This window comes from Gymnoscopelus braueri (genome assembly GCF_963280865.1).
Source record: "Gymnoscopelus braueri genome assembly, chromosome: 20".
In the NCBI taxonomy this organism is placed as follows: domain Eukaryota; kingdom Metazoa; phylum Chordata; class Actinopteri; order Myctophiformes; family Myctophidae; genus Gymnoscopelus; species Gymnoscopelus braueri.
In genome coordinates this window covers 25,513,443-25,532,306 of record NC_137622.1, presented here as the reverse complement: position 1 = coordinate 25,532,306, position 18,864 = coordinate 25,513,443, and the positions used below count along the sequence as shown (strand labels likewise).

The 18,864-nt window shown below is 39.7% G+C and overlaps 2 protein-coding genes across 6 annotated transcripts in view; both read right to left on the bottom strand.

The window, feature by feature from the left end:
• The window catches only part of fam13b (family with sequence similarity 13 member B), an 80,265-nt gene extending 75,002 nt beyond the window's left edge, over positions 1-5,263 (bottom strand). For both annotated transcript variants that reach the window (XM_080416767.1, XM_080416768.1), the window contains exon 1: positions 4,960-5,263. The gene's annotated coding sequence lies outside the window, so the exon portion shown is untranslated. The remainder of the gene's footprint in view (positions 1-4,959) is intronic.
• A 2,725-nt stretch (positions 5,264-7,988) lies between these two features.
• cxcl14 (chemokine (C-X-C motif) ligand 14) lies at positions 7,989-16,842 on the bottom strand. Of its 4 annotated transcripts, none has more exons than XM_080416145.1 (4): positions 16,448-16,842; positions 13,620-13,728; positions 10,149-10,262; positions 7,989-9,691 (listed from the first exon to the last, which is right to left on the bottom strand). In XM_080416145.1, exons 1-4 carry the CDS (start codon positions 16,521-16,523, stop codon positions 9,676-9,678), a joined length of 315 nt encoding a protein of 104 aa, XP_080272271.1. In that variant the 5' UTR covers positions 16,524-16,842; the 3' UTR covers positions 7,989-9,675. The 4 variants fall into 4 exon arrangements, with proteins under 4 accessions (XP_080272271.1, XP_080272272.1, XP_080272273.1 ...); XM_080416146.1 differs by having other exon boundaries at positions 13,620-13,725; XM_080416147.1 differs by having other exon boundaries at positions 16,460-16,842.
• Between the last annotated feature and the right edge of the window lie 2,022 nt (positions 16,843-18,864).

Genomic DNA, 18,864 nt, shown 5'->3' with positions numbered 1-18,864 from the left:
CTTCAATACACAGAAAAATACCTTGGACTATGGGAGCAAATAGCTTACACAGGACAGAACGTGTCTTGTCACATCCATGTGTGTGTGTGTGTGTGTGTGTGTGTGTGTGTGTGTGTGTGTGTGTGTGTGTGTGTGTGTGTGTGTGTGTGTGTGTGTGTGTGTGTGTGTGTGTAAACAATAGATTCAAACAGCAGCTGTGAGACAATAAGCTGACAACTGAGCGCAGCAAGCTCCATGTAAACAGTGACAAAGCAAACAGTGACAGTGCACATCCAGGGCTTGGCTGACAGCACATACAGGAAGTATAAGCGGCTTAACAAGAGAACACCCAAGCCTCAAGACCACGCTACATGATCTACACTAAGTTACAGAAGGTGCAGCTTCTGGTGTAGGCCTATGCTCAGCATGATGCCAATTTCCACTACTACTTATGTGCTGGCTGTACTCTGACCTGGTTGGTTTCAGAGCCAACTTATTGGAGACAGGCAACTGTGCCTGTAAAGTAATATATAGTTCGCTGTTGGGTGGAAACCTCATATGTCCAAAACGGTTACATTTCAGGGTTCAAGTTCATAAATAGCAAAAATAGAAGTTGACAAGCTCAAAACGCGTCACATTGAGACGTGTTTTTGAGCTTGTAGATCGGCTATTTTTTGCTACATTTGTGTGACACTGTCACATCATCAAAGTAGGGCATTAAATGACAAGGTAGGGCATTAAATAACTAAAAAACATAAAAAGTTTAAATATGGAGATGTTTCTGCCCAACAGCAACGATAAGTGACAGGTCAGGGCATAGAAAAATAGTCAGAAATCTATATGAAAAACAGACAGGGGTAATAGTGGATCCTACTAAATTGAGCCATCATCCAATGTATGTAATGCATGCAACCCCAAGCTGCTTAAATGGAGCTGTGCTGTTGCCAGGGAGAGGACTGAATGTGGTTGTACAGGGCAGACACCTTGTGTGAATGGTTTTAACAATATAACCGGCAGGTCATGTTTTTTTTCCCCACATCATTTGCTCAACCAATACCCAAATCCAGAAATAGAGGTAAAAATAAATAATCATAATAAACTTGACCTGACACATTACACAGTAACAACACAAAAAATGGTATTCAAAGTAAGTGTAAACAGTAAACAGCCATTACCAAGCGTGTGATCTGATGTGTTCAGTGGTTCTCTCAACTTGGGAGGCTGGGAGTGGGTTCCACCCACATCTCATGGTAGTGTAGGCTTTTTTTTGGTGATTTAAATCGATTGAAGGGAAGGTCGCAGATTGTTTTTTCCTACGCCAAGAAAAATGTCTGACTGGCTCCTGCATAGCATATCTGTCCCTTTGTGTGTGTCCATCTCTCTCTATCTTTGGTCTTTGGATAGTTTTCAGCAGATGCTAGCAGGTTGCAGGCCAGCCATTTAAAACCTGCTGAGTCTTCTGTTCAGATTTCCGCCAACTACAGTAACCAACCAACCAGCTGCCCCAGCAGGACACTTTTCAATCTGCTCTAGATCCTCGACCTGACAACATGTAAGTTGGTGCAACAGCCTGAAAAGGTACATTTTTAAAAAGCTTTTCACCCAAGTGGAACTTCAACGCACTAGCTAGGTATTCTGCACGACACAAAGCTACTTTTTCTTTTTTAAGAGGCCAAAAACACCATTCCCTCAAAAAGGAGAGAAAAAAAGTGCAGTCTCTTGCTATATGGAAATTGCAGTAGTCAATACTGTAACATCAATATTTTTTCAATTAACTGTGCAGCCCAACACCAATAAATAAGAGTCTTCCTAGCATTCTCGATTATTTCAGCTGCCACATCTCCATTTACTGAACCTTTGGGCTGGGTCAGCACCATACCGCTGTGAAACTCTGCAGCTTCCAGGGCCCCTTTGTGCCCCCTTATTCAGTCCTATCTGGCTTAACACACACTGTAAGTTGAAGTTCATGCTCTAGGTTTAAACAGCAAACATATTGATAAAGCACTATCAGTATCCACCTCTAGTCTTCAGCACATAACTGCCCCATGCCTTGCACTTAAATTATATTAAAGATCCTGGAGGGTATTGTGCTCAAAACACCCTGACAAGAGGTGCGGCCTAAAACAACTTGAGTAAGAGAGGTGCAGGCTAAAACAACATGCCAAGATGTGCTTCCTAAAACAACTTGACAAGATGTGCTGCCTAAAATAAAAGTAGAAGAACAAGACGCTACACAGTCAGAGTAGCATGAAATATGCATGTTAGGGCTGCATGATTATGGCATCCAGATTATTTTGCTTAGTATTGTAATCATGATTATTAATCATGATTATTGGTGATGATTTTGGGTGTCATAATTTTCTTAATTTATTTGTTGCACATCGTTATTGTACATACCACATTGCTGTCCAAGAAACATTGTTGTTGGACAGGGAAGAACTAATAAGCAGGGGATAAATTCGATACAAATCTGGTAGTGTGGGTCTAGCCATAAGAGATGTTTGGACAACATTTGATTTAGCTTGGCCCCTGTTCTGCACAGTGTACAGCCACACACTGGCCTAACAAAAACAATCCCACACAGCAGGAGCCTGGTTAGTTATGACACTGCTCTCTCTCTCTCTCTATGTGCCCGTGCGTGCGTGCATGCGTGTGTGTGTCAAAAGTCATTGCAATGCATGTTCATTCAGTTGAAAAACTATAGATTTGTCTTAGTCTCACTGCAGGACAAGTGGATACTAATGAAACTGCCTTGGCTCTTGATTAATATTCTTGCTGATCAAGCCAACTTCCCACTGACCTAAACTTAGGTCTTGAAATACCCAAATAGGGGGATTCCGTTCTGTTGACTGGTTTTACCTTGCTCATATTTCTCTTTAACAGTATTTTTTAACCAATGGAACAGGGCCCAGTACGGAAATAATAAAATCATTAGCTTCTATTAGTCAGTTCATTTGGCTTATAGGAGAACAAATATTACATTTGAGTCCCAGGCTGAAAATGCTAGAGAAATGAGAACCTGAACAGTTTTACTCTACGCTGCTATCCACAAGGTTAACTTCATGTCCTACCCGGGATTTGAACCCTAGTCCCCCAAGTAACTTTTACTGTGTACCTATAGAGAGCAACCAGTAGTGGTACCCCAACAAAATAACATCATTCACCTAAATGTTATGTGAATTGCAGCTTTAAGGCCGAGTGACACAGAGTAGTCTTTCAGGCGTCTGTGATGGGCGTGCGTCTGTGATGGGTGACAATATAAAAAAGCAACTACTATCTTGTATATTTAAATCACATCAAACCTCCTTTCTAGACTATGACAGGAATAATCAGAATAGATTCTTAAATCTTACTTTAATCATTTGTTTCTGGGAAGGTTGTCCATTTCAGCCTAATTCAGTTGAATAAAATAACTGATTTTCAACCAATTGCGTCACGTTTTATGTGTTGAAAATCAGTTATTCTCACCCGATAACATGTCTGTACCACACAGTATAAATCAGCCGTCAAATGGGCCCAATAATTGCCTAATTTATCACCACCTTAATGCAGGCTCCCAGCACTACAAGGTTATTACACCTTATTACATCAGATTCAAAGCCAGTTGACAACAAACAACATATAACATGTTTTCCAACATCAGCACCGCAGCTACAGCTGACCTTTGCTACAAGTACCTTGACTCTCTTTTTGTTGTGTCTTACACAACAACCAAGTCAACCAATCTAGTTAACCTTTATTGAGCTGTGGGCATGATTTAGACCTTAAAACATGCCTCAGACTTTATATCATCTTCACGAAATCCAGCACGTTTCATCACTGGTTTTGCCGCTGTTGTAGCCATATTGTTGTAACCATATATACTACAGCATACAGTAGCCTAGTATTACAATGGCCCTAGTACACCATATGAACAGACCCTCTAATCATGTCCCCGGATCCGATTATACAACGAGCGGTCAGAACTCAGTCAGAACGGAGTCAGATTAATAATTGACATCACCAGTCACTTCCCACTTGTTACATGTAATGCTCAAACACACATTTTTGTTAACAAACCGGGCCGGGCTCCATTTCATACAAAATGCCTACATTTTGACCTCGGCTACATATGTTGTGTGTCATCAAGACAGCAAAACTGTCAACAGCACACTAGAACATTCCAAAGCACCCCGCCTGGAGACTCCCAGGCAGCAAAGCAGAGCAAATGGTACCAAGAAGCATCATCGCATCAAAACTGCCAGGACAGAAAATGAAACTATGGAAACACGTCTACTCCAAAGAAACGAAACCATTGCCGTTTCTGAATCATATCCAAAAACGGTGATTAAAAGGGTTTTGTTTTGCTTATATAAATTACCCCCCCCCCCCCCATTTCAAGCCTTCAAGACCTTGGAGTATAAATACAAAAGTACTAATGTGAACATACATTATGCAACATATTCATCATGTTGGATGGAAACGTTGAACGTCTGCAGCATTTTTTTTAAATAGTCGCTTCAAAAAATTACAATAATAATCCCCCCCCCCCCCATCTCTGTCTCTAGGTAAACCCTCTGTCAGTACAGGGAAGGAGCACAGATGTGAAGGATTCTCTAAGCTAGCTAGTAGCCACCGTTAGCTCCAAGTTGAAAACAATGAACCCTTCTCGAGGACCTTCACTCGATAAAGAAGGGGGAGAAAAGCAATTAAGTTGGTTAGGGTCTGCAAATTAGCGGCGTAAACTCCACAATTACACTCATAAACACAGTTTAAACACAAGTCAAAATAAATAAAAAAAAACACACGCTCATTGGCGTTAGCCTAGCTGGCTAACAGACAGTAGCTGGTCAGTTGAAGCCGTTACTTGTTATGTCGCCGCACGACGGTGTCGCTCACCCACCCCCAGAAAAATAGCAGACGTTCTGAGCTTGTACATCTGCTATTTTCGGGGCTGCTAGCAAAGAGAGCACACAGGCTAGACGAGGTACTGTAACCTACCAGGGTTCAACGGAACAGCGACGGACGGGGCAGCGAGCAGCACAAGATGCAGGAATTCTCCTGCTTGAGTTCTTATGGCTGACCGTTGAGACGTCTCTGCAGGCGGACGACGGTTAACTTCGGTGAAGATCAATCAATGTAGACGCCGTGGGCAGAATACCGTTGAAAGCATAATCACACACGGAGGGTTGGAAATAGAAAGAAAGTGGTCGATGTGTGTGTGTGTGTGGTTCCTGTTATTTTCGATCGGATGCCGTTCGTTTCGTTTGCTTTGCTTTGCACCAGGTCGCTCCTCTCGCTCTACTCTCACACACACACACCCACTAGAGATGGAGCTGCCAAAGTCTGTCTGTCCCCGCCTCCCCGTGGAAACACACACGCGCTCACTGACACTGCGCGCGCGCGCGCACACACACACGCAAGAGCCAGGCATTCATTTCATTATGTATGTGTGTTGTGTAGGCTATCCTGCACGCGCGCGCACACAATTTGACATTTTCTTTCTGTCAGATATACAATGCAACCCATTGACCATATTACATGATGTAATATGGTCAAAAAAGTACACTGCATTCATAATGTAGGCTATGTAATTTACACTTTTTATTTACTGGGCAGTGTCGTATTTGTCTTAATATGACACATTTCAGATATCTTCGTCAAACTCATAGACCAACATTGACAGTCACTATTAATATTATAAGTCGAAAGTTTAACTCAAAACTTTTATTCACTATAGTGTAGCGTTTTGGTTTGAATCCTCTTCTGAGATATTTATGGCGTGTGTGTGCTTGTGAAGGCTAACTAGGCCTGATAGAACGTTGGAAGTAATTGCTGAAAACCTTACAAGATGGCGCCACCTGCCCATTGAATTCAATGGACGGGGCGGGGCGGTCACTCATGTCAGGGTTTTTTGTGATTTTAGGAACCTATTTTGTCTGTACAGGTTTATAAACAAATTTGACTTGATAGTACGTTAAAAAGTAGGCTTAATGTTTAAGCTGCATGTGTTTTTTGTTTTTTTTACTTATCCTAGAGAGAACGTGACGTCACACCACTGTGATGGTGGACATGTCATGACATGTCCACAATTGTCTGAAATCGAAATCAATTTATTTGTAATGACTGGAATAGTGGCTTTTTGTAGCTTAGATTCTGTGCTGATTGTGTTTTGTTGATACGCCATACTTAGGCTGCTTGGCCTCAATGTACAAACTATTTTTAGCTGCCTTATTATTTAATATGATTTGAATTATTGATCTGATAGTGTACTACACTATATCAGATCAATAATGGTGTACTGCACTATCAGATCAATAATTCAAATCATATTAAATAATAAAGCAGCATAGTTTGTACATTGAGGCCAAGCAGCCTACAAAGGAGTAATGAGTATCAACAAAACACAGAATATGCTACAACAAACCACTATTCAAGTCACTACAAATACATTGATTTAGAGTTCAGACAATTGTATCCTGGTGTAGCCTAGGGTGTAGATAATTTACTAAATTGATATTTATTAGAATGAGCTGATCCATTATGTAACATGAAAATGGCAATGAGTGTGGCCTTACCTTCTCTTTCCTGGCTTGGTATGGGGGGCTCTCACAGACCAACAAGGCTAAGCTGCAGAGGGTGACCACCTATGTTCTCTCTCTCTCTTTGCACACACACTGCCTGGATGCCAATTCCGAACCTCTGCCCCAATTTTTTCAAAATGTTCACATGGGCCTGTTATAGCGCCACCAGGTGGCCGATTCTACCTGACCTGTGCTCAGTGGAGCACTTTTTCTAGTTTTATCTTAATCTTATAATATTGCATCTTAATTTATTTGTTGATTATAGTTTAGATATTGTTAATCTCAATCGGCAACCATAGGTATATCCAATAAATGTAGAGTAAACTTGAGTACTTATTACCAGTGGTGGAAAGTAACTGTCTACATTTACTCAAGTAGCCTACTACTATAGGCTAAGTAGCCTACAATTTAGAGGTAGGCTACTTTTACTTTACTGGAGTATTTCCACATTTCTGTACTTTTACTTCTACTCCATACATCTCAGAGACAAATATTGTAATTTTATTCCACTACAATTATTTGAAACTTTAGTTACTAGTTACTTTGTAGATTTTGATTATTATTACAAAACTTCAGCCCAATTTAAACGTTGGCTGTTTGAAATTAGCCGATCTACAAGCTCACAACCCGTCACAATGCGACATGTTGTGAGCTTGTAGATATGCTATTTTCAAAAGATTTTGTACAATTTTTAGACATAATGATAACTTGTGAAACGGGGCATTCAGCACAGAGCCATTTGATTCAGCATAATGAGTACTTTTACTTTTGGTACCTACATTTTTATGCCAATTCTTGGCATACCAAAGCATATACTACCACCTAGTGGCAAACCTCAGAATAAGGCGGATCACTTGTCTCTCACTGCTCTCACACAAAGTATTCACATTTTTACTTAAGTAAAAGTATCAATACTGCAATGTAGAAATACTCTTTTACAAGTAAAAGTCTGGAATTCATGCATAATGCCAAATGTCCAATTTCACAAGTTTTCAAAATGTATAAAAATCTCTGAAAATAGCTGATCTACAAGCTCACAATGCTTGCATTGCGACGCATTGTGAGCTTGTAGATCGGCTTGTAGATCCCCCAATCAGGAGAGAGTACCCATTTATCAGCAAATATTATTTATTTGTGTCATCACTTCCAAATGCAGTTGTTTATCCTGTATAAGTTCTCTCTCCTGATTTGATCGAATTGGTATCCCTACCTGAAGATTAGTTTTCTGTTTACCAAAGAGCTGAAGAGACAAGGAGACTCCTGTTACTGAACAAACACTCTATAGTATATACAGCAATGAGTACTATATAGAGCTAATTAACACTTTTTTTTAAACAAAAGAATATCACTTAGCCTACCTTTAAGTTAAGGTTATTAAATGTCTTATCTTACATTGACAAAGCCTGTAAAGGAATGGAAGGAACTTGGAAGTGATGTAGGCTGAGCTGTTCTAGACAGTTTATTGCTTGTTTATGGTTTACACTCAGTGGAATGTTTTACTGCGTGCTGATGGTGGGTCCATCCAAACAACTATACCCTCCAAATACAGTATTTGTTACCAAATCCAAATTTAAATAGCAAAACAACTCTAACCCAGTAATACAATATACATTACACTAGAAAGTCATAAGATGAATCCATCCTCACTAACATATAGGCTATATTGGTCTATTTACAAAAAAAAATGTTTATTTATATATTTATATAAGATATAAAACAAGAGTAATGCACATTCTTGGAAAGAAAAGTAAAGAAAATGTGGTATGGATTCTGTTTGGTGACAACAAAACAATCAGAACTGTCATGATTACAATGTTTATGCATAGTGTACAAAATAACACATTTGAAAATATTGTTGATTCGATATACAACAGGATAAGTAATATTATAAAACTCGTCAACCACTTAGTTTCCATACAACACAACTCAGTCAGGAGGACAGATAGACTTGCCAATCATATTCACTACACCTGAATTGACATGATAGTCAATTCAGGTGGAGTGAATATGATTGGCAAGTCTATCGTGTGAGCTAAAATGGTGCACAGCAATGTGCATTGTTTTGTACAGTGCCATACAGTAGGGACAGCAAGTAAGGCTTAATTTATACTTAATCGCACAACAGTGATGTTTGACAAAGTGTGACACCATCGTACTATGGAGTATAAATTAGGCTTAAGATTGATTTATTTTTTTACACAACAAATGTTGGAATGCTTAGCCATAACGGTTCCATTTGCCAAGGTACAAAAGCTTTCTGAGCTTCACATATTGAACTTAACACTTGTTTTGGGGTCAACGGTAGTTCCATTTCTATCCCTTCCATTTCTGTGGTTTCTGCCATTTCATCAGTGATCATATAGGCATTATTATTATAACAAAATAATAATAATAATAATAATAATTCTCATGTCTAAACTATGCTAAGATGGTTGCTGAAGACTGATAAACCTGGCTGAATAGTATAGTTTGTTTGACACATCTGCCTAACACACGCACGCATGCACGCACAGACATCATATAACCCCTGGATTATATGTAACAAGACGCTGACTGACTAAAATAGAATGTTGCCCCCAATTCACAAGGCCCTTTTATCACTGTGTTCACCTCCTGCCTCTCTAAAACCAGCAAACAGATGTGTGGCTGTTCAAATTGCTGTGGCTGTTGGCGATGAACAAATATCATAACTGTCATCATTATCATATTTAACAGACTTACAATATCAACAGAGCATTTTAAAGGGATAGTTTGTTTGTTCCTTCAAACATTAAAGATTTACCTTGAGAAAAGTACAAAAGACCAGATGAAACGGCAAATTTGAACACAGAGGCTATGTCGTGTCTCCATCTGCTATTTGACAGGTAACTACAGTACAGTTGAAAAGAGTGGAGTGGTGAGTGACAGGAACTAGTGTGGCGTGATGGCCACCTATAGTACAATAATCCCACTGGCTATTATGAGTTACAGATATCTCTTAAATTGTGTGATAGATCTCAGACAGAAGAGATAGAAGAACGGCTTCTTGTAGGTTATGTCTTGTACGTCACCAATAAAAAACAAAACAAAAACACAGTCCCGGGGATGGTGTGACTTTTCTCAGTCAGTCCGCATGTGCTGGAAAGCCAAGATTTTAGGCTTCGTAAACCCTGCAAAAAAAGTGTGTTAATTTCTCTGTGACTGCAAATATTGCATGCTCTGGTAATCAAAACAGAAACATTGTAGCTCCATTTAGGTAGTTCAAGATTATTAATGCAGGACAGCCAATACAGTATAGGACTGAACATGACAAATCCTGTATCGTGCAACAGGAGTAGGTAGAACTAACATTCAGACAGCATACAATACTGTAACTGGGAGTAAGTTCTTTACATATTGGAGTTCATTGTTATCTGTTTTTGTCATCATTTAATCATAAAACATTATTTTCTCCCCATATACCCCACATCCATCTGCTGTATAATTCAGATTAGCTTTCCTTAGCATCGCTGTGATCTGCTGTATATATATATATTTTTTTTTTGTACCTGTATTAATACAGATGAATCCCATTGGGATACAAGAAATTAAATGACATTAAAAGTATACTGTTGTATTTTGGATTACCTATGTTTGTCCTTCCAGATGCGAAACCATTTGACCAGGTTCTTGGTGCTCTGAAGCTTGGGGTGAAGACAGTACTCCTGACCTTTGAACCGTGACACATTCTCCATTGTTACGCTGGGGAAATGAGAGAGAACAGACAGAAAGAGGTATTAATAAAGTAATGCCAGTCAATGTTACATAAAAACAAAAAAACAAAAAATAAACTAAAACACTTAAAATACTGTTAAACAAAACCAACATTCTTTGACTTTCATTATAAAACAATGTGGTTTAATATTTTTATTTAAAAATATATTTTTGGTTTTGGTCCTACAGAGCCGCCTGTAAAAATGCCGCATAGCATCACACCATGTTTTTGGCTTGACACTTGAACGTTTGAAATGTGAAGCCAAAATTAGACTTCAACGTCCAAGCTCTATGAGTCTTTTGAGTCTGGCTGTAGACAACCTGGCTGTATGGGATTGTTGGGTGCACAGGGCAGCAGAAGAGACAGGCTGCCTGCATGTGGCATATTCAGGCAGAGCAACAGAAATGTGGGAAAAACACCAGCCACTCCACGGTGCCTTGACATTTAGAGAAACAGTCAATGGCTGGCCAAAACATAAGATATGAGTTGAGAGAAGGCCTGACTCCTGTTAAAAGATGCATTCAATACTAGCGAGTAGCGAGTAGATTTGATTGAAGGGGCTTTTGCACTTGTTTTGCTGCCCATTCAACTGTCATTTCATCTGGTTATTGAGCTTTTATTTACCCACTTCTGTGTGCTTTCTAGTGAAGAATTATTCCATGCTGTGTAAGTGGGGGTGTTCTGAGAAAAAGAGCGATTGGGAATGTCATTGTGTGTGTGTGTATAAAGTGAGTGTGTGTATGTGGGCACGCATTATTGTGATGTGATTGCGCTAAACGCTCACTGAATTTGTGTGTGAATTTGAGTTTGCCCATAGCCGCATGTGAATCTGGGTGAAATCTAACCTAATTAGTGTGTTCATTCACGCTTTAGTTTCTCCTCATTATTATTCACCTGTTGCAGTGAGTTTCAATTTAAGAGTTAAATAATCGCCACGATTTTACTGTGTAGGGACAGAGAGAAAAGGATGAAGTAAATTATTAGTGAGAAGAAAGAAAGAAAACATTAAAAAGTGGAACAGAGAGAGAAAAAGAAAAGGGAGAAGAGAAAGATGGTGCATGATGAGAAAGAGGACGAAAGTGAAGTAAACGAAGTAGTGACAGCTAGAAAAAAGAAAGAAAGAAAGAGTGAGCGAGTGAGAAACAAAAGATGGAGACAAAGAGAGAGGTTTGGGGGCTCCCAGTGTGTGTGTAGGAGTGGCCCCTCTGAATGTTAAACTGAGTGCCATAAGCCAGTGGCTTCAACTAAAGAGAGAGAGAGAGAGAGAGAGAGAGAGAGAGAGAGAGAGAGAGAGAGAGAGAGAGAGAGAGAGAGAGGGGGGGAGGGTGGCTCTCTCATCTCTCTCTCTCTCTCTCTCTCTCTCTCCTTTTCTTTCTGTCTTTCCGGAGCCTGCTGGGGCTCATTTTTCATTGGGGGCCAGTGGCTGGTGGCCACCATCTAATGCTAATGGCCAGTCTTAAATAAGAGTTGTGTGGCGAATGCTGTGTGTGTGTCCACACAGTAAAATCCTCAGTGTTCATTTAACTCAAACTTGGTGCAAAAATGAAACCAAGTGAGTCCATTTTGACACTCTCTTAGAGTTGTGTGAGTGTGTGTGTGTGTGTGTGTGTGTGTGTGTGTGTGTGTGTGTGTGTGTGTGTGTGTGTGTGTGTGTGTGTGTGCTTGCACACGTACGTGCCTGTGTGTATACACGTGCATGTATGCGTGCATGTGTGTGTTGTCCATCACAGGGAAGTGTGTGTGTACAAACTGACCCAAATTGAATGTTAATTCAACTCTCAGAGTTGAATTAACACTGAGGGTTTTACAGTGTGTGTGTGTGTGTGTGTGTGTGTGTGTGTGTGTGTGTGTGTGTGTGTGTGTGTGTGTGTGTGTGTGTGTGTGTGTGTGTTTGCGTGCAGTTTGTTGAAGAATGGTGTATTTCATCAGGGTTTTTAATATGATTTGATACGTAATTGCTAATATGTTAGTATTATTGGTATCATAAATATGTATAAGTGTACACGTATAAGTTATTACTTTGTTCATTCATTTGTATTTAATATTTTTAATTGGGAAGGTAGTCAAGGTACCAAAATGACCAAAATCTATTCTGGGGCCTTCCATGTCTCAGCCCAGGTTACTCTGTACTGGGTACAGAAGCTGAAATTCATTTTAGGAATTCTGAAAGTACATTTGCATTCAAACATTGCACAGAAAATCTTTGCCCACTGGGTTCTCTGTGTAAGTACTCTGGGATACCAGTAGGAGGCAGCATAGTTTATTAATAATTACAAAAGAAAAGAGCTGACTTGAACACCAAAAATAACTCCAGATTAGATGACATAACCCTAACATCTGCTGTACAGTGATCTAGGCTTAAAAGGAAAACCAACCTAAAAGCACATTCATCTACATCTATATAGACCTGGTCGATTTCTCTTTCACAGTTAAATTAAGACGGAGGGTTTTATGGTGCAAACTAGAAACTGATCTTCAAACAGAATACATTAGGAATAGAGGTGTCAAATGAAAATACTTGTTTTTGTTTTATTACTCAGGCTTTTATATGACGTAGCAACAATGATTCATATATAATGTATGTGCGACATGTGTACTGTCCTGTATTATATGTAAATATATGATCATGTAATTAATGTGGCATTAGTAATGCATTAATCATTAAGTCAAGACAGAGAATCTGCCCTAAACATGTAATGTTGTTGTAGTAGGAATAAACACACAAGCACCCAGGAGAAATTGGACTAAGAAAGGGGAGGAGACAAATTGAGTTCCTGTTTCTACACATAAAAGGCGGGGGTGCCCCAAAACACAGCAAAAGGTAAAAAACATTACCGAATGGGTTCCCAGATTGGTAATGCATTGATGCATCAATAAACACCCCCTAGCACCCTCCCGAATGGCAGGAACAACATTAAACAACAGTACCCAGACTGAGCAGAACCCCCCCCTCCTCCCCAGCTGCCCCTAAACAAAGCCAACCTCTGATTGAGGCATATAATTATGTGTGATACTATGAATCATCTTAAGTGTTGACAGTAGGATGTTTGGCTCCTCTGTAGCAGCAAATGGTTCAATGGGTGGGGGTGTTACAAACACAACTGGTTGAAAAGAAAACCTGTTACTGATATGATGACTTGGTCACACGCATGCATGCACACACACACCACATGCACAAGGAGATGGAGTAGGACAGAAGGAGCAGTGACGAATGAGGAGAGAGAGAGAACTGAAAAAACAAGAAAAAACTGAAAGAGAGGCAGAGAGACAGAAAGAGAGTGATACAAAGAGAGAGAGGGTGGATAATGATAGAGAATGAAGAGCAATTAACAATAATTACTCACAATATCATCTTCTCCTGACAGAACGGGTGTTTGGGTTTGATCTCCAGCTTCTGAACATCCTTGTACCTGATCTTTGGTCCTTTTCTGGTGCACCTGCACTTGTAGGCTGCTGACAAATCAAATGCATCCGTTAGACCGACTTTCACAATCACACAAGTAAATTGCATTGACCTAAAGGTTCATGAGCATGCTATGACAATAAATCGGTCTTTGCCAAAACACCACAAAAGAGTCTAAAACTTACATTGACATGTGATGATGGTGATAACTATTGTCAGAACTGAAGTTGGGCAAGTCATTGACAAAACATCAAATACAAAGTTTATCTGCTCATCAGCTTTGCATTCCGATCTTATGACTACCTGCCATAAGGGACACAAATCCAGAATGTCAATTTACTCTAAGAGATAGTAACACTCCAGATTTGACTGCAGGAGCCAGGAGGAAATCCATTACATTAAAAAAGTCAGCCAAAGGCATTTGATATCATAAGTGAATTGAAGGAACTGTAATTTAATGACGACAATTACTGTTCTAAACTAACAATTTCAATTTTCTCTTAAAACATTTTTTTTCCTGCAATGTCGAAAAACAGAAACAGAAAATGTATTTTTACCATTTTGAAATGTGTAACCAGTAGAATACAGGTAATAGATTTTGATATAAACTATACAACTTTGGTTGAATTTATATTCAACCAGTGGAGCAAGTGAGAAACTGTAACTTTTAATGTAATGCAGACATGTTTCAATTCCCAACAAGGAGTCTTTACTCCACCCTCATGAGGACTGTGGTTTTGGCAGCAGTTATACCCACTTCTTTTTGTGGGTATTTCATTCAGAGAATACACACCCTTTTCTCAGGTGGATTGCACTTGCATGTCAAGTGTGGAGCTATTTTGAAATAGCTTGGCTATATACAGGTATGCGACTCCCTTACCTTCAGTCACAGAGGAATTCTGTAATGGCTACAACAAGGCTTCGATTGGATTTTACAGAACGAGTTCTGCCCTTTGTTTACATTGAAAAGAAAAGCCAAGGCAACATGCTTATGTATGTATTAATGTTCTATGTATGTATATTCCCTGGGGTCTGTTCTCTTTCTGTGGCATGGGTCCTACTGCTTGCTGCCTGAGTTGCAAGGGTGATTGACTTGCTTGTGCTGCATGTGAGCAGTGGTGGAAAGTAACTAAGTACATTTACTTAAGTATTGTACTTAAGTACAATTTTGAGGTATTTGTACTTTACTTGAGTATTTCCAATACTTTTACTTCTACTACTACTACTTCTACATCTCAGAGGCAAATATTGTACTTTTACTCCACTACATTTATTTGACAACTTTAGTTACTAGTTACTTTTCAGATATAAATTATGATATAATGAAACATACATCAACCACTTTAACCCTATTTTATACATACGCTATTTGAAAATAGCTGATCTACAAGCTCACAACGATCGGCTATTTTCAAATATTTAGTACTTTTACTTTTGGTACTTCAAGTACATTTTGGTGCCAATACTTTTGTACTTTTACTTAAGTAAATTTTGAATTCTGGACTTTTATTTGTAACAGAGTATTTTTATATTGCAGTATTGGTACTTTTACTTAAGTAAAGAATTTGAGTACCTTTTCCACCACTGCGTGAGTCAGTTTATGTACTGTATGTGAACCAGTTTATGTACTGTAGGCCTATGTGAACCAGTTTATGTACTGTTGGTGATAGAAGATCAAAGACTTCCTTCATTCAGCACCTGCTACCTCATCTCAGCATGCTCATCAGTGGGGGAAACTAAGTAACTAAGTACATTTGCTCAAGCATTGTACTTAAGTACAATTTTGAGGTACCTTTACTTTACTGGAGCATTTCCAATTTTCAATACTTGTACTACATCTCAGAGGCAAATATTGTACTTTTTACTCCACTGCAATTATTTGAAAACGTTAGTTAGCAGTTACTTTGTAGATTTGGATTATTACAAAACATACATTAACCACTCCAGCCCTATATGTAGGCCTACTTTGGCTATTTTCAAAATATTTGTATACATTTGAAAACTTGTGAAATGGGGACATTCTGCATGTTGAGTTTTACTTTTGGTAGCCTACTTTAAGTATATTTTAATGCCAATACTTTTGTACTTTTACCCAAGAAAAAAATTGAATACCGAACTTTTATCTAAAGATGCTAAACAATAACCAATAACATTGGGACAACAATGTCATAGTATAGCCTATAAAATGTATGGACTCTTTTTAGTTTTAAGGGTCTGGGATAGCCTTAGCCTATGTGTATTTTATCGAGTCTTATAGATATGCAAATGTCAAAATCGATAAAAATACATCTATGATAGTCTTGATCTTAAGGCTAGGTCTGGGGAGGGTGTTGTTGAGAAAACAAAAAGCGGTTTCATAATGTTGTGATCAGGCCTACTGAATATTCAAACATTCCCCCCCCCCCCCACCTTACCCCTATTGCAGAGTTTGCCCAAGAAGCGCTGTAGGCTACTGCAATGTAAGCCAAAATGGAAGATTATGGCTGCCAAGTGCCAAACTGACAATAATATTATTAATCAATTATTATCAACTATTTAAGTTCAGTGGGAGGTGTAAACTGAATAGATTTAATCTCAATTAAGTACTAAACTGACCTATTCAAAGTAGATAACCAAAGTGCCAGATGAATAAAACTATTATTTTTTACATCCATTACATACATTTTTTTAGGCTACATGTGATAAATTGTGGAAAAGCATAGCCACCAGCCCTAGTGCCACTTTGCATTTTCTTAACTTAAAAGTTAAAGTTGAAGTTAAAATAACAACCTGCGGATTTACCTTCTGCGCTCAGGAAAAACACAGCAACACTTAACAGCAGTAAGGCTACTGTACACCGGTGCATCTCTGACGATTGGTAGAAAAACAACAAAAAAAAAAAAAACTTCTTCAAACGTTGACCACCCAACCGCACTCTCCGAGGAAAATGTCACAAAATGTTAATATATCCACTTGCAAAAGTAAGCGAACAACTTGGATTTTCTTTTTTTTTTCTGCCTTCGAATTCCGCTGGAGATCGTTGAGCGACGCGTCCTGTTCAGAGATCTTAGAATGGAAACGTTTCTCGCTTCTCTGTGTGTGTGTGTGTGTGTGTGTCTCTCTCTCTCTCCTCTTCACTCCGTGCTATTTGGATGTCTCTCTCTCTCTCCTCTTCACTCTGTGCTGTGTGGAGAGACTCTGGAGAGGCAGGCCAGGCAGCAGCTTTTTAAAAGCAGCTCGCTGTCCCCCTCCTCATTAATATGCACGGCCAGGCAGCGAATCAAACACTTTAGCCTGGCTGCGAGAGAGAAAGTAGGAGAATATGAAAAAGGAAGGAGGGGTGGATGGAAATATACAAAACACAGAGAGAGAGAGAGAATGGGGGGGGGGGGGCGAGCGAGCGAGAGAGAGAGAGAGAGAGAGAGAGAGAGAGAGAGAGAGAGAGAGAGAGAGAGAGAACAAGCATGTGTGTGTGTGTGTGTGTGTGTGTGTGTGTGTTTGTTCATTTCATCTTTATTTATTTCATTATGGTTTACATGATTACATTAATTTAATTATCTTTTTTTGCTTTTTACACATTTTATAAATCAAAAGGAGCAGGAAGAAGATACGTCTTATTTATACCTGCCCTTATCTACAATTAAAAGTAATCAAATAATAGATGCTCTGTCCAATGGCTACTAACCAGTTACCAGTACATCACCATGATTCATCAAAAAATAAAAAGGAGAAAAAACTAAACAGAAACAAAGAAATGAGAGAACAAAGAACAAGAGTACAAGGAAATAAAACAAAATTCAAATGTGTGTGTGTGTGTGTGTGTGTGTGTGTGTGTGTGTGTGTGTGTGTGTGTGTGTGCCCACATGCGTGCGTGCGCACATGTGCACACGTGCATGTGTGTGTTTTCTTGCTATCCGTTTTAGTGATGTGACCAGAGAGACAAATCTCTTGAAATCTTGGCTGGGCTGGACAATAAAGTTCAAATCTAATCTGATCTAATCTTTTTGCACTGCCACTCTTGGGTCTTTTTTTGTTCATGGTTTGAGCTGTGGCAGTGGGCAGGTGCTAAACCGGCGCTTAGTGTGCCAGCCTAAGGGCAAGTGACTCATGTTAAACATGAGTTCCTCCTTGATTGGCCCTTAGAGTAAGGACCAATCAAGGCATCATCAGCATTGTTTTTTAATCTGCACTGGGCATCGTTGTGGGAAGGGGAGAGAGGGGAGACTTGTGTTATTCCGGTGTGGGAAGTTCCGTTTCAGCTTCACCTAGCTGATGGTTCACATGGTCATGATGAGCACAGGGGGAGGGGAGGAGGGGCGATAGGGGTTAAGTGCCTTGCTCCGGGACAAGTAGACATGGGTGGGCCAGGAGGCGTCAGGCGACCTTCTCATTATGAGACGGCCTCTCTACCCGCTCAGCTATGGCCACCCCCACACTTCAAAACCTCAAGACCTGGAAAGGTCCAGAGGTTCTATAAAGTATTGCTTTGCATTGGTCACAAATTAAAAGGGTGGAAAACTACAAGTTAAAGGGACAACATCTGCATTCTACTTTATTCTATTTTGTCATGCCATGCAAAATGCAATCCATGCAACCTTTGCTTCTGTTCATTTATTCTGTTCTTCGATTCCATCCTTTTTTCCACTGTGTTCTATCAAATTCATGAATAAAAGCCATTGTTGTTCAGAGGATGCCAACAGACTGAACCTTTGGCCTGTAAAAGATAGCCCTGAGAAGAGGGCCTGACCCTTCCCACCTGGGACGCACTGATCACAGGATCAAGCAACATTCATCACCATCTTGCATCATCAGGGCGTTCTGTGTGTGTGTGTGTGTGTGTGTGTGTGTGTGTGTGTGTGTGTGTGTGTGTGTGTGTGTGTGTGTGTGTGTGTGTGTGTGTGTGTGTGTGTGTGTGTGTGTGTGTGTTTGTTTGTGTATTCAACTCTCTGCCCTGGACACTGAGGCAATCAGCTCCTGTCATCAGTCAAGCCAGTGGCCATGAAATGTCTCTCACACCCACTGTGTGTGTGTGTGTGTGTGTGTGTGTGTGTGTGTGTGTGTGTGTGTGTGTGTGTGTGTGTGTGTGTGTGTGTGTGTGTGGACCTCAGTGACCAAATCAACTGTGACGTTCACTTTACGTCACATACATTTTTTAACCCCCCCCCCCACCAAAAAACGTTTTCTTATTTTTGTATTATTCTGAAGAA

Coding starts and splice junctions, on each gene's coding strand:
- cxcl14 (XM_080416145.1), bottom strand. CDS start 16,523: ATGCACCGGTGTACAGTAGCCTTACTGCTGTTAAGTGTTGCTGTGTTT. Junction 13,729..16,447: donor CGCAGAAGGTAAATCCGCAG/GTTGTTATTTTA, acceptor TTGATTTGTCAG/CAGCCTACAAGTGCAGGTGC. Junction 10,263..13,619: donor TGTCAGGAGAAGATGATATT/GTGAGTAATTAT, acceptor TCATTTCCCCAG/CGTAACAATGGAGAATGTGT.